This window comes from Macaca mulatta, chromosome 11 (genome assembly GCF_049350105.2).
Source record: "Macaca mulatta isolate MMU2019108-1 chromosome 11, T2T-MMU8v2.0, whole genome shotgun sequence".
Taxonomy (NCBI): Eukaryota; Metazoa; Chordata; class Mammalia; order Primates; family Cercopithecidae; genus Macaca; species Macaca mulatta.
This window is the reverse complement of record NC_133416.1, coordinates 140114462-140130196: the sequence shown is the minus strand read 5'-3', so window position 1 is coordinate 140130196 and position 15735 is coordinate 140114462. Positions and strand designations below refer to the sequence as shown.

The following is a 15735-nucleotide window of genomic DNA, read 5'->3' as shown; positions in this document are numbered from 1 at the left end:
TTGGTCAGGTAGATTGGTTCTGTGAGATACGCTGGACTGAGATATTGACATTAGAATTGGTCAGGTAGATTGGTTCTGTGAGATACGCTGGACTGAGATATTAACATTAGAATTGGTCAGGTAGATTGGTTCTGTGAGATATGCTGGACTGAGATATTAACATTAGAATTGGTCAGGTAGATTGGTTCTGTGAGATACGCTGGACTGAGATATTGACATTAGAATTGGTCAGGTAGATTGGTTCTGTGAGATACGCTGGACTGAGATATTGACATTAGAATTGGTCAGGTAGATTGGTTCTGTGAGATATGCTGGACTGAGATATTAACATTAGAATTGGTCAGGTAGATTGGTTCTGTGAGATACGCTGGACTGAGATTGACATTAGAATTGGTCAGGTAGATTGGTTCTGTGAGATACGCTGGACTGAGATATTGACATTAGAATTGGTCAGGTAGATTGGTTCTGTGAGATACGCTGGACTGAGATATTGACATTAGAATTGGTCAGGTAGATTGGTTCTGTGAGATATGCTGGACTGAGATATTGACATTAGAATTGGTCAGGTAGATTGGTTCTGTGAGATACGCTGGACTGAGATTGGTCAGGTAGATTGGTTCTGTGAGATATGCTGGACTGAGATATTGACATTAGAATTGGTCAGGTAGATTGGTTCTGTGAGATACGCTGGACTGAGATATTGACATTAGAATTGGTCAGGTAGATTGGTTCTGTGAGATACGCTGGACTGAGATATTGACATTAGAATTGGTCAGGTAGATTGATTCTGTGAGATACGCTGGACTGAGATATTGACATTAGAATTGGTCAGGTAGATTGGTTCTGTGCGATACGCTGGACTGAGATATTGACATTAGAATTGGTCAGGTAGATTGGTTCTGTGAGATACGCTGGACTGAGATATTGACATTAGAATTGGTCAGGTAGATTGGTTCTGTGAGATACGCTGGACTGAGATATTGACATTAGAATTGGTCAGGTAGATTGGTTCTGTGAGATACGCTGGACTGAGATATTGACATTAGAATTGGTCAGGTAGATTGGTTCTGTGAGATACGCTGGACTGAGATATTGACATTAGAATTGGTCAGGTAGATTGGTTCTGTGAGATACGCTGGACTGAGATATTGACATTAGAATTGGTCAGGTAGATTGGTTCTGTGAGATACGCTGGACTGAGATATTGACATTAGAATTGGTCAGGTAGATTGGTTCTGTGAGATATGCTGGACTGAGATATTAACATTAGAATTGGTCAGGTAGATTGGTTCTGTGCGATATGCTGGACTGAGATATTGACATTAGCTGGCTGCTGCTCTTGGTTGGGAGCTTTGTTGATCAGTCGCCTCCCCCTTTTTAAAATGCATTGTGACCTGCACACCTTTTATGTTAATGAATGCAAATGGCCAATGAATGCATACATTTTCAGCATCAAAGTGTTGTAATTTTATTTTATTATTTATTTAGTTATTTATTGTTTGAGACAGAGTCTTACTCTGTTGCCCAGGCCGGAGTGCAGTGGCGCAGTCTTGGCTCACCGTAACCTCCGCCCTCTGAGTTCAAGTGATTCTCCTGCCTCAGCCTCCTGAGTAATTGGAATTACAGGCACCTGCCACCGCGCCTGGCTAATTTTTTGTATTTTTAGTAGGGACGGGGTTTCACCATCTTGGCCAGGCTGGTCTTGAACTCCTGACCTTGTGATCCACCTGCCTTGTCCTCCCAAAGTGCTAAGATTACAGGCGTGAGCCTCTGCCCCCGGCCGTTTTATTTTTTTAATTTATTCATCTGAGACATGGTCTTACTCTGCCACCTAGGCTGCATTGCAGTGGTACAGTGACGTCTCGCTGCAGCCTCAACCTTTCTGGCTCAGGTGATCCTTCTACCTCAGCCGCTTGAGTAGCTGGGACCCAGGCATGAGCCACCACACCCAGCTGTTTTTGTTTTTTTTTTGAGACAGAGTCTTGCACTGTTGCCTGGGCTGGAGTGCAATAGCGCGATCTCAGCTAACTGTAACCTCTGCGTCCCGGGTTCAAGTGATTCTCCTCCCTCAGCCTCCCAAGTAGCTGGGAACTGCAGGCACCTGCCACCACACCCAGCTAATTTTTGTATTTTTGGTAGAGACAGGGTTTCACCATTTTGGCCAAGCTGGTCTCGAACCCCTGATCTCGGGATCCGCCCACCTTGGGATCCGCCCGCCTCGGCCTCCCGAAATTTTGGGATTACAGGTGTGAGCCATCGTGCCCGGCCGATTTTTGTATTTTTTATAGAGAGAGGGTTTTGCCATGTTGCCCAGGCTGCTCTCGAACTGCCCTCAAGCGATCCACCCACCTTGGTCTCCCAGCGTGCTAAGGTTACAGGCACATACCAGCACGCCTAGCTAATTGGTTTTTTTTTTATGTTTGGTTTTTTTTTTTTGAGACTGGGTTCTGTCTCTCACCCAGGTTGGGGTGTAGTGATGTGATCTCAACAACTCTTTGCAATGTCTGCCTACCAGGCTCAAGCACTTCTCCCACCTCGGCTTGGGATTGCTGACATCACGGGCATGTGCCAGTGTGCAGTCATTTTTTTGTATTTTTGGTAGAGATGAGATTTCCTCACTTTGCCCAGGCTGGTCTCCAACTCCTGGGCTCAAGTGATCCACCAGGCTCGGCGTCCCGAAGTGCTGGGATTACAGGTGTGAGCCACCTCGCCTGCCCACACCTAGGTAATCAATTTTTTTTTTTTTTTTAAGAGAGTGGGTCTCGCTTTATTGCCCAGGCTGGTCTTGAACTCCTGGCTTCAAGCAGTCCTCCCACCTGAGCCTCCCAAAGTGCTGAGATTACAGGTGTGAGCCACTGTGCCCAGCCCAAGAATTGTAATTTTAAACAAGATTTAGCATTGGGGGAAAAAAAAAAAAGAGAACTCAATATTGACTGGAATGCCGGAAATTGCACACTGTCATTAGTATTGTTGTTACTGTGATATCATTTGTGGTGATACCTGTGAGTAGATAATTGGTTAAACACCGTGAATAGAATGGAATATTATTCTTACATAAGATCTTTTTAAAGAATACTTAGTGGCCAGGCCAGTGGCTCACGCCTGTAATCCCAGCACTTTGGGAGGCCGAGGCAGTCAGATTACAAGGTCAGGGGTTCGAGACCATCCTGACTAACATGGTGAAACCCCGTCTCTACTAAACATACAAAAAATTAGCAGGGCGTGGTGATGGGCGCCTGTAGTCCCAGCTTCTCAGGAGGCTGAGGTTTCAATGAGCTGAGATTGTGCCACTGCATTCCAGTCTGGGCGACAGAGCTAGATTCCGTCTCAAAAAAAAAAAAAGAATAGTGACACTGGGAAATGGTCATAGTGCAGTTTTTATTTTTGTCATTTATTATTTATTTGTTTACTTATTTTTTGGTACAGAGTCTCGGTCTTTCACCAGGCTGGAGTGCAGTGGCACGATCTGGGCTCACTCCAACCTCTGCCTTTTGGGTTCTAGTGATTTTCCCGCCTCAGCCTCCCAAGTCGCTGAGTGTGCCACCATGCCCGGCTAATTCTTGTATTTTTAAAATAGAGACGGGGTTTTACCACGTTGGCTAGGATGGTCTCTATATCTTTTTTTTTTTTTTTTTTTTTTTGAGACGGAGTCTTGCTTTGTCGCCCAGGCTGGAGTGCAGTGGCCGGATCTCAGCTTACTGCAAGCTCCGCCTCCCGGGTTTACGCCATTCTCCTGCCTCAGCCTCCCGAATAGCTGGGACTACAGGCACCCGCCACTTCGCCCGGCTAGTTTTTTGTATTTTTTAGTAGAGACGGGGTTTCACCGTGTTAGCCAGGATGGTCTCGATCTCCTGACCTCACGATCCGCCCGTCTCGGCCTCCCAAAGTGCTGGGATTACAGGCTTGAGCCACTGCGCCCGGCTGGTCTCTATATCTTGACCTCGTGATTCGCTTGCCTCGGCCTCCCAAAGTTCTGGGATTACAGGTGTGAGCCACCTCGTCCAGCCTTATTTTTAATCTTTATTATTGTAAAGGTTGCTCGTTACAATCACTTATAATGTGTATGTTCTATAAGTGGCATCTAAAGTAAAAGCCAGATTCTCTCTTCTGGTCTCAGATCTCACTGCTGAGAAGTAACTACTTCACTGCTTTCGCCATGATTGATCCTGTTATTATTTATATACATGAACATTGTTTTTATTTTTAAGATGTTTAGAACATGATATGTAACGTGTGTTTTTGAATGTAATATAAGTGCACTTTTTTTTTTTTTTTTTTTTGGAGACAGAGTCTCTCTCTGTCACCCAGGCTGGAGTACAGTGGTGCGATCTCGGCTCACTGCAAGCTCCGCCTCCCGGGTTCAAGCGATTCTTCTGCCTCAGCCTCCCAAGTAGCTGGGACTACAGGCGCCCGCCACCACACCCGGCTATTTTTTGTATTTTTAGTAGAGACGGGATTTTACCATATTAGCCAGGATGGTCTCAATCTCCTGATCTTGTGATCCGCTCACCTCGACCTCCCAAAGTGCTGGGATTACAGGCGTAAGCCGCCATGCCCGGCCTGTTTTCATTTTTATAAAAACGAAAGTAGAAGTACAGAGTCACAAGGTAGACTTTGTTTTTCTTTCTTTCTTTCTTTTTAATGAGATGGAGTTTTGTTCTTGTTGCCCAGGCTGGAATGCGGTGGCGCGATCTCGGCTCACTGCAACCTCCGCCTCTCGGGTTCAAGCAATTCTCCTGCCTCAGCCTCCCAAGTAGCTGGGATTACAGGCGTGCGCCACCGTGCCCGGCTGATTTTGTATTTAGTAGAGACGGGGTTTCTCCATGTTGGTCAGGCTGGTGTTGAGCTCCCAACCTCAGGTGATCCGTCCGCCTCAGCCTCCCAAAGTGCTGGGATTATAGGCGTGAGCCACTATGCCTGGACCATGGCCATTTTTATCCAGTAGTGGACAGTAACCATTCCTCTCTTATATTGCTCAGAAATTTTTGTCTCCTGGCTAATAGTTTGCATCTTATGTATTTACGATGGTCTCATACAAAACTTGATTGTGATAGTTCCACTACAGAGCTTTCATATTTTTATATAATCAGAATTAGCTTGTTTTGGATGGTTTCTTGGCATGTTTAAAAAGGCATTCCCAGCTGGGTACAGTGGCTCATGCCTGTAGTCCCAGCACTTTGGGAGGCTGAGGCGGACGGATCACCTGAGGTCGGGAGCTCAACACCGGCCTGACCAACATGGAGAAACCCCATCTCTACTAAAAATACAAAGTTAACCGGGCATGGTGGCAGGTGCATTGTAATCCCAGCTACTCGGGAGGCTGAGGCAGGAGAATCGCTTGAACCTGGGAGACCGAGGTTGCAGAGAGCCAAGATCGCACCACTGCATTTGAGCTTGGGCAACAGAGCGAGACTCCGTCACCAAAAAAAAAAAAAAAATAGGCGTTTCCTGTTCAAAATTGTGTTTAAAGTTCTCTTTTGTTCTTGGCTGACATCATTATAGTTTTTTTTAATTTGCCTTTTAATAATTTTTATTTAGATCTTTATATGAAATTTAGTTTTTAGGATAGAATCTTGCCATATAGAATTACATATGTGAACATAATATGTATCATGTTACTCCCATGCATATACGCACACAATTGAGCTTGTTAACTGTGTTATTTTGGCTAGCTAAGGCCCTTTTTCTTCAAGATTAAAGATCTGAACTAAGCCGGGCGACTGGGTAACAGACATGGAAGCTGATGATGAAGCCCAGGGTGGACCAGGTGACAGCTGCTCCAGTCACTCATCTCTGATTTTCCTTTGTTACTTTTCCTACCCAGAAAGGATCCATGTTTATGAAAATAAAAAAGAAGCATTGCAAGCTGTCAAGATGATCAAAGGGTCCCGATTTAAAGCTTTTTCTACCAGAGAAGACGCTGAGAAATTTGCCAGAGGAATTTGTGATTATTTCCCTTCTCCAAGCAGAACGTCCTTACCACTTTCTCCTGTGAAAACAGCGCCACTCTTTAGCAATGATGGGGTGAAAGGTAAATCATGCAGCAGTTCACATCTTGATGTTCCTGTCACATAGATCCCACCCTGTTTTGTGCCTTCTTTCCTCGTATGTGGTAACTTGTTTTCTCTGTGGGGGTAGAGTCGATGGCGTCTCAGTGGACCAGGAAGCCACGCTAGCTCTGATGCTGACATGCCAGTAACTAGCATCTTGAGTGGAGAAGCTGAAAAGAGCGCTGTGGCTGCTTCCATCTGTCCCCACGTCTCTCCTTGCTGCCTGTTGGATTTTTTCTTTTCTTTTTGTAAAGAGACAGGGTCTTGTTTTGCCAGCCTGGAGTGGAGTATGGTGCTGTCATGGCCCACGGCAGCCTCAAACTCCTGGGCTCAAGCAATCCACCTGCTTTACCCTCCCAAATAGGGAGAGAAATAGGCGTACGCCACCACACCCAGCTAATTTAAACTTTTTTTTTGAGACGGAGTCTTGCTCTGTTGCCCGGCCTGGAGTGCAGTGGTGCGATCTCGGCTCACTGCAACCTCTGCCTCATGGGTTCAAGTGATTCTCCTGCCTCAGCCTCCCGAGTAGCTGGGATTACAGGTGCCCGCCACCATGCCCAACTAATGTTTGTATTTTTAGTCACCATGTTGGCCAGGCTAGAATTTAAATTTTTTTATGGAGATAGGGTCTTGCCATGTTGCCGAGGCTGATCGAATTGCTGGCATCAAGTGACCCTCCCGTCTCAGCCTCCCAAAGTGCTGGGATGACAGGCGTGAGCCACTGTGCCTTTTTGGATCCTGAGAGCAGTGTCCTTCCCCACCTGAAGCTATACCTACTTCTAGGACTAGGGCATCTGCAAAAGTCGGGCTTGTCTGTAGGAACTGTCCAGCCCGAAGTCTGCCTCCTCTCCACCTCCTAGCTCAGAACTCGGGTTTTGTGTGAAGAGGCTCTTCACAGTCAGTGTGGGGTAGAGCCTCTGCCTTTACCTTTCGTCTGGCCTCAGCTCCTGCTCCCTCTCCCAGCTCACAGTTGTCTGGGCTTCTCTGGCGGGTTGGTACTCCAGAGGAATGGCGCCCTCTCCCTCCAGTCATCTGCCTGTCCTCAGTCAGCCTTATACAGGTGCTTCCTGGATGGAAACCAGAGTGGCTTCTAACAGGTACAGATTTCCTTCTTTGCAGTTTGTGAGAATTCCTCAGAAGGAAATCACTTTAAGACAGAAATCATGCCGGGCACGGTGGCTCATGCCTGTAATTCCAGCATTTGGGGAGGCTGAGGTGGGTGGATAATCTCAGGTCAGGAGTTTCAGACTAGCCTGGCCAACATGGTGAAACCCTGTCTCTACTAAAAATACAAAAATTAGCTGGCCGTGGTGGCAGGTGCCTGTAATCCCAGCTACTTGGGACGCTGAGGCAGGAGAATTGCTTGAAACCGGAAAGCAGAGGTTGCAGTGAGCCACGATCGCACCACTGCACTCCACCCTGGGCGAAAGAGCAAAACTCTGTCCCCACAAAAAAATCAGCAGGGTGTGGTGGCTCCTTAATCCTGTGATCCTTTGCAGCCACACTGTGCACATCGAAGGTCTTGTGTGATTGCTGGGAGTGTTCCCTTGCCCACAACTGCCGTTATTCCTCCTCCACCTACTGACCAAGCTTTCAGAGTTCACTGGCCGGCTGTGGTGACTCATGCTTGTAATTCCAACATTTTTGGGAGCTGAGGCAGAAGGATCCTTTGAAGCCAGGAGTTGGAGACCAGCCTGGGCAACATAGTGAGATCCTATCTTTAAAAATACATTTATATATACGGATATAAGCCAGGCGTGGTGGCACACAACTGTAGTCCCAGCTACTTGGGGGGCTGAGATCACTTGAGCCCAGGAGGTCGAGGCTGCAGTGAGCTGTGATCGTGCCACTGCACTCCAGCCTGAGTGACAGAGCCAGACCCTGTCTCTGAAAAAACACAAAGTTCACCAAACTTGGCCTCATTCAGTGTTTCCCAGCAAGCTTGCGGCAGGGTCTGGCTGCTCTCCTCCACTTGCTCTGTTCACAGGGGCGCGCTGGCTGCCGTTACATGCTGGGGCTGGTGGCCGCAGGCCCATCTCGTCGTTTCTCACCTGTGCCTCCCAGTTGGCCCAGAGGCCTGTGTGGAAAGCTCCTTATCCCTGGTCACAGGGTGCATGAGTGACTTGGTGACACTGATCTTTCTTAAATTCTGTCTCCTACCGGCAGATGGTTTGTGCTTGTCCGAATCAGAAACAGTCAACAAAGAGCGAGCGAACAGCTATAAAAATCCCCGCACGCAGGACCTCACCGCCAAGCTTCGGAAAGCTGTGGAGAAGGGAGAGGAAGACACCTTTTCTGACCTCATCTGGAGCAACCCCCGTTATCTGATTGGCTCAGGGGACAACCCAACTATTGTGCAGGTAGGTGTGCAGCCTCGCCGGTTCCGTCGGGTGGGTGCGCGGCCTGGCCGGTTCCATCGGGTAGGTGCGGTTCCATCGGGTGGGTGCGCGGCCTGGCCGGTTTCATCGGTGGGTGCGCGGCCTGGCCGGTTCCATCGGGTAGGTGCGGTTCCATCGGGTGGGTGCGCGGCCTGGCTGGTTCCATCGGGTAGGTGCGGTTCCATCGGGTGGGTGCGCGGCCTGGCCGGTTCCATCGCAGCACTCGCGACAGACGTGTCCACGTGTCACAGATGGGAGCTCAGAGTGTGCGGGTCTCTTTCAGGAAGGGTGCAGGTACAACGTGATGCATGTTGCTGCCAAAGAGAACCAGGCTTCCATCTGCCGGCTGACTCTGGACGTCCTGGAGAACCCCGACTTCATGAGGCTGATGTACCCCGATGACGACGAGGCCATGCTGCAGAAGCGCATCCGCTACGTGGTTGACCTGTATCTGAACACCCCCGACAAGATGGTGCGTGCCCACCCTCCACTGACGCTTTCTTTTTTAAATTGTTTAAAATTTCTTCCCCAGAAGAATGCTTTATTGACCAGTTACTCATTGGTGTAATAACTTTGGGGAAAAGACACATAGTTACACCCCTGCAGCCTGCCTTCTCACCACGTCCCACGGGACAGAGGGCACCGAGTGCTGGGCTTCCCTGGCCCCTGCGTCTTTGTCGTGTGTGCAGTGCTGTCCCCAAGGGTGTCTGAACTGTCTGGGGACATGGTTGTCAGAGGACATTTGCTCTGCTGAACAGGATACCTTGAGCTGAGCAGCCTTTCTCCTCCTGGGAGTGGCAGAGCTGGGCACACCACAGACAGGCCCTCAGTGTCCTGCCAAGAGCCACTGAGGCACAGAGCTGCCCCTGCAGACCACGGCGCCTAACATGCAGGACTGTGTGAGAAAGAGACTGCTGGGGTGTGACTGCTTAGAAATAGGAACGATCTTCCTCGCTCTTGAGAAAAGGCGACAGCAATCCTGGCCAGTGCCCACACCCCACCCTCCACCTGACCTGTGGGATCGTTTCATCCCAAGTGCAGCAAGCAGGCGAGTTGGAGTCACTGATGAGTGCCCCCCCGGGCTAGGCCCATGCAAGGCAGCACTGTGAAGGGGGCACAGCTCTTCTAAAGGGTGCTAAAGACAGGCTTTTCCTTCTCTTGGCCCTTTCCACCCCCAGGAGCCCAAGAGTCCTTCAGGGCAGAGTAGGGAGCCAGGGGAGCTGCTCTGCTTGAGAAAGAGAAGCAAGTTTTATACACTGGGATCAAGCGTATTAGTCAAATCAACACCCCAACTGGAACAGGCGTTCACACAGGCCAGGTGTAAAATCCCACACAGTGCTCACAGCTGTTAAGCAACCCTCATTTATATATTTATCATAAACAAAGCATAAGGCAATGTGAGGCTTGAATTTCAGCTTGAGTGAACAAATAATATTCTCTCATTAGGAGGCTTAAGCTGCTTTGCCTAATTTCAATTTTTGAAAAGTCCATTGCTTAAAAAAAATAACGAATTTGCTTTTCGTTAAAGATAGATTAGTGCAACAATTAAGCAGTTGTTGATAATCAGTTTACTTTCTGGGGGGTCTCAGAAAATGGACAGTTTTCTTGTTCAACATTTCAAGATAAGAAGCTCGTGGAACACATAGGGCTTTCTGGGCGATTGCACTCCTTCTGCGAGTTAGGGAAGGAGGAGGTGCGGCTCTTCAATCCTTCAACATTCTGACGGGCTAACCTGATTTTTTTTTTTTTCTTTTTTCTTGAGATGGAGTCTTGCTCTGTCTCCCAGGCTGGAGTGCAGTGGCGCAATCTCGGCTCACTGCAAGCTCCTCCTCCCGGGTTCAACCATTCTCCTGCCTCAGCCTCCTGAGTAGCTGGGACTACAGGTACCTGCCACCATGCCTGGCAAATTTTTTTTGTATTTTTAGTAGAGACGGGGTTTCACCGTGTTAGCCAGGATGGTCTCAATCTCCTGACCTCGTGATCCGCCCGCCTCGGGCTCCCAAAGTGCTGGGATTACAGGCGTGAGCCACCGCACCCGGCCACTAACATGATTCTTAAAGGGAGCCTGGGCTTTGGCTCGGTGTTTCAAATCCTCTGCCCTGTCCACTTCCTGTACCCCTAGGAAGGACAGCACAGTTATCTGTTTCAGCTACAAACTTTAGTGTAAAACTGGGTACACGACTGTTTAAATTCATGTGGATGGCCTCCCAGCACTTAGGGAGGCTGAGGTGGGCAGATTGCTTGAGCCCAGGAGTTTGAGACCAGCCTGGGCAACATGGCAAAACTCTGTCTCTACAAAAAATTTAAAAAAACAAATTAGCCAGGGGTGGTGGCACATGCCTGTAGCCCCAGCTACTCAGGAGGCTGAGGTGAGAGGATCCCCTGAGCCTAGGACGCAGAGGCTGCAATGAGCCGAGATGGCACTACTATACTGCAGTCTGGATGACAGAGCAAGACCCTGTCCCCACCACCGAAAGAGGGATGGTTTTCAGTGGTTGAACAATGCATAAGTAAGAATTCTTGAAGAATCGATGTATTTTTGTGAGGGAAAGCCCAGTGACAGCTTAGAGCCAGGAATTACAAACTCTTAGTAAAACCCGGGAGTGTGGAATGTCGTGTTGTGGTGGGTAGAAGAGAGTGTCAAAGAAGCATATTGTGGGGAGGCATAATTTTGTTATTTGGATAACGCAGTGAATATGATATGTTGAGCTGCAAAAAAAAAACTTTTTTTTGAGACGGTGTCTTGCTCTGTGCCCCAGGCTGGAGTGCAGTGGCACAATCTCAGCTCACTGCAGCCTCTGCCTCCCAGGCTCATGCGATGCTCTTGACTCAGCCTCCTGAGTAGTGGGACTGCTGGCATGCACTACCACCCCCGGCTGATTTTCGTACTTTTAGTAGAGACAGGGTTTCACCATATTTGCCCGGCTGGTTTTGAGCTCCTGACCTCAAGTGGTCCGTCCGCGTTGGCCTCCCAAAGTGTTGGGATTACAGGCGTGAGCCACTGCGCCCGACTGAGCTGCAAAATTGAAAAGCAAGAATAATTTTTAAATCAACAAGAGAGAAAAGGGGGAGTGTTGACATTTTGTCAAGCCAGCAAAATTATACAAAGGGGTGAAAGTGAAAACAGTGGTTACCAAAAAAGCAATAGTGTACATGAACTAGGAAAGGGGGAGTAACATCACAGTGCGTCAGTTATGCTGAGTGTGAGCAAACTGAGTAAGGAAATGAGGTTCGACTAGGAATACATGTTCTTATTTTCACGCAGTATTCACAGAAAATGTGCATGTGTGTGTCCAGAAAGAAAACTTAGTAAATTACTGAAATTAGATATTTCAGGTTACATTTGTTTATTATAACCCCCAAAAGTAGGAATCATTAAAGTGTGGACCAAAAATAACTTGAGAAAGTACCAGGGTTTTTGGAGAGATCACATCCCAAGATTACGGTGTGGGTGAGAAGCAGGGCTGGAGAGAAGGTCAGCCAGAACTACAGGAAGTTACCCAGCAAGAACAGGCAGAAATCGGGGTGGTGAGGTTTGCCGAGTACAGAACAGGTTGGAAAGGGCCGTTGTGTAGTGGGGAGAATGGTGGGCCAGAAGGAAGCCGTTCTGTTGCGGGTCCTTTCTGTGTAGACCATCTGCCCAGATGCACGGCAGAGGGCCTGGGAAGCGGGAGGGGGGCGGTCATGTTTCTGAAGCAGAGGACCCGGAACCTCAGTCCTGTAAAGTAGAATGTGGACCAAGAAAGGCCTGAGGACCGGGTGCCGTGGCTCACGTCTGTAATCACAGCACTTTGGGAGGCTGAGGCGGGTGGATCACCTGAGGTCAAGAGTTTGAGACCAGCCTGGCCAACATGGCAGAACCCTGTCTCTATTAAAAATACTAAAATTAGGGCCGGGCGCGGTGGCTCACACCTGTAATCCCAGCACTTTGGGAGGCCGAGACGGGGGGATCACGAGGTCAGGAGATCGAGACCATCTTGGCTAACACGGTGAAACCCCGTCTCTACTAAAAATACAAAAAATTAGCCGAGTACGGTGGTGGGCACCTGTAGTGCCAGCGACACAGGAGGCTGAGGCAGGAGAATGGTGTGAACCTGGGAGGCGGAGCTTGCAGTGAGCCGAGATCGCGCCACCACATTCCAGCCTGGGTAACAGAGTGAGACTCCGTCTCAAAAAAAAAAAAAAAAAAAAAAAAAAAATTATCCTCACCTGTAATCCCAGCTACTAGGGAGGCTGAGGCAGGAGAATCACTTGAACCTGGGAGGTGAAGGTTGCAATGAGCCGAGATTGCGCCCCTGCACTCCAGCCTCGGTGACAAAGTAAGACTTCTTTATCTCCAAAAAAAAGAAAAAAAAGAAAAGAAGAAGGGCCTGAGGGTTGGAGAACACAGAGCAATCATTGCACTCGAGGAGGGGCCAGCAAACTGCAGCCCAGGAGCCAGCTCAGCTGCCATCTGTGTGTGTAAATAAGGCTTTATTGGAACATAGCCACACTCATTTGTGGATTTGTCTGTGGCTGCTTTCCTGCTACAAGAGTGGAGTTGGGTAGCCGTGGCAGAGACAGGATGGCCTCAAAAGTCTATAATGCTTGCTGTCTGGTCCTTGTCCAAGAAAGCTTACCAGCCCCTGGACAGAAGGATGGGGTGCAGGCAGCGTGGTGGTGTATTCAAACATCCAGACCTTTCTGGGGTCGTGTGAGCGAGTCGTAAGGGTTATTACCTCTAGTGGGTGATGGTGGGAGGGAGCTGGAGAAGGACATTTGCGGGTGACCTAGGCTGTGTTGCCAAGGAGTGGAGGCGGGGTGTCAGTGCAGGCCGCAGGGTCCATGATGAGTTTTTGTTCCCTGTGCAGAAGCTTAGGGGTGGCCGCCATGGCATACGATGCCACCAGACACTTTACAGCCAGAATCTTGGTAATCAGAGGTGACGTGAGGAGGCGTTTCTGGCTCTGCTAGGTGTAAATGAATTCTGTTTTCTACACGGTGCAGTGGAGCTGCCTGTGGGATGTCCAAGTGAGGTGCCTGGGAGGGAGTTGGCCCTTCAGGTCTTGGGCTCAGGGGCACTGTTGACCATGAGGCCTGCTGGTCTATAGGCCACATTTGAAGGTGACATTGAGACTGCCCAGAGCATAAGGAAGGATCAGAGGTGCAGCTGTGGGAACTCCAGGCAGATGGCGTGGAGACCTGCGACCCCATGGGGGAGGGAGGGCGTGACGCAGCGTCATGGACAGAGACCTGGGTTCCCAGTCAGGGCGTGGTGCAGCATCGTCAGCAGTGAAGAGTTTCGTTTACTGGGTGTCACGTGCCACAGAGACTTTTCTTTGAGTACAGGCCAAATTCGTGGGCTTTGCTTTATTCCGATTGTGGTCCCCATCTGTGTATTTCATTTTCTGGGCATGTTTTACATGACGTTGTACTGGGCCCTGTACTGGTTAAAGCTACTGTTCGCTGTTTATGGAGAATTTAAGCTCCTCCAGGGCCTGGGCACCCGGGTCAGTGTGCTGAGCTCAAGCCTTGTCATGAAGTGGGTATGTGCTAGAATGCCAGTTATTTTTCTGTTATAAAAGTAGCGTCTTATATGGCCTTTTTGTTTGTGAGTCTTTTAAAAAAAAAAAAAGTAGAAGCCGGGTGGGGTGACTCACGCCTGTAATCCCAGCACTTTGGGAGGCCAAGGCGGGTGGATCACCTGAGGTCAGGAGTTTGAGATCAGTCTGACCAACATGGTGAAACCCCGTCTCTACTAAAAAAAAAAAAAAAAAAAAAAGGATGTGGTGGCAGGTGCCTGTAGTCCCAGCTACTGGGGAGCCTGAGGCAGGAGAATCGCTTAAACCCAGGAGGCAGAGATTGCAGTGAGCCAAGATCACGCCAGTGCACTCCAGCCTGGGCAACAGAGTGAGACTCTGTCTCAAAAAATAAAATAAAATCAATAAATAAATGTATAAATATCTATTTTCATCTTAGAGCAACCTCATGAGACACGTGTGAATAATTGTGCTTCCTCTGCACCTTTTTTCAGGGCTATGACACACCGTTGCATTTTGCTTGTAAGTTTGGAAGTGCAGATGTAGTCAACGTGCTTTCGTCACACCATTTGATTGTAAAAAACCCAAGGAATAAATATGATAAAACACCTGAAGATGTAAGTACTTATTAAAATTCAGTTACTATCTGGAGTTAGAAATGAAAAGACATAAATTGACAGTCTGTTATCACAGGCACAGGGAAGCCACAAGGAGCTCTGTGTGAGTGTGTTTGCCTTATGGGACATGTTAGAACCCTGGCTGTTGGGTCAGATGCACTTTGTGAAGATGATGCATCTGTAGAACCAGGAGGGAAGGAACTGACCCGGTTTGCTGATTTTATTTTCCTAAAACTGGCAGTCAGTTGCTTTAAACAGCTCACAGTCTTTTATCAAGTTCCCTTTCTGAACACGTCAGTTGACCAGAGTCAAAGAGAACAGAAGTAATGATGGTGGTGGTGATGGTGATGGTGATGACGGTGGTAGAATGATGGTGATGGTGGTGGTGATGGGGATGGCAGTGAGGATGTGGTGGTTGTGATGGTGATGATTACGGTGGTGATGGTGCTGGTGAGAATGATGGTGATGGTGATAGTGATGATGGTGGTAGTGAGAATGATGGTGGTGATAGTGAAGATGGTGATGGTGGTGATAGTGAAGATGGTAATGGTGGTGATGGTGGTAGTGGTGAGGATTGTGGTAATGGTGACGGTGAGGATGATGATGGTTGTGATGATGATGGTGATGATTATGGTGTGATGGTGGTGATGGTGATTATGGTGATGATGGTGGTAGTGAGAATGGTGGTGATGATGGTGATGCTGGTGATGGTGAAGGTGGTGATGGTGGTAGTGGTGAGGATTGTGGGAATGGTGACAGTGAGGATGATGATGCTGATGATGGTGATGGTTGTGATGATGAGGATGATGGTGGTGAGGATGGTGATGAAGATAGCGATGGTGATGATGTGATGGTGAGGATGAAGATCGCAGTGATGATGGTGTTGGCAGAGGTGATGGTGATGGTGACGATGGTGGTGAGGATGACGATGCTGAAAGCAGCTAAATTGTATTCAGCTTAGTGTGCACCAAGCGCTGTGCTAAGCTTCTCACACATACGTACTCATCTGACCCAGAAAAGCGTGGTCAGTCAGGCCTCATCATGACCCTGAGCAGCTGAGCAAAGTGCACCTTACAAAGGGCAGAAGTACGTTCTGTGCCCACAAAGTGCCAGACGTATCTGGACCTTCTGAGAACTGAAAGACAAGTTTCATGTTTCTGTGTATTACAGC

General features: G+C 48.5%; 1 protein-coding gene across 1 annotated transcript in view; it reads left to right on the top strand.

The window, feature by feature from the left end:
* ANKLE2 (ankyrin repeat and LEM domain containing 2) overlaps window positions 1-15735 on the top strand; it is a 40544-nt gene that overhangs the window by 8034 nt on the left and 16775 nt on the right. Inside the window, exons 3-6 of the mRNA XM_028830239.2 lie at window positions 5825-6031; window positions 8217-8410; window positions 8712-8900; window positions 14442-14564. Coding sequence (XP_028686072.2) covers window positions 5825-6031; window positions 8217-8410; window positions 8712-8900; window positions 14442-14564 — 713 coding nt within the window. The remainder of the gene's footprint in view (window positions 1-5824; window positions 6032-8216; window positions 8411-8711; window positions 8901-14441; window positions 14565-15735) is intronic.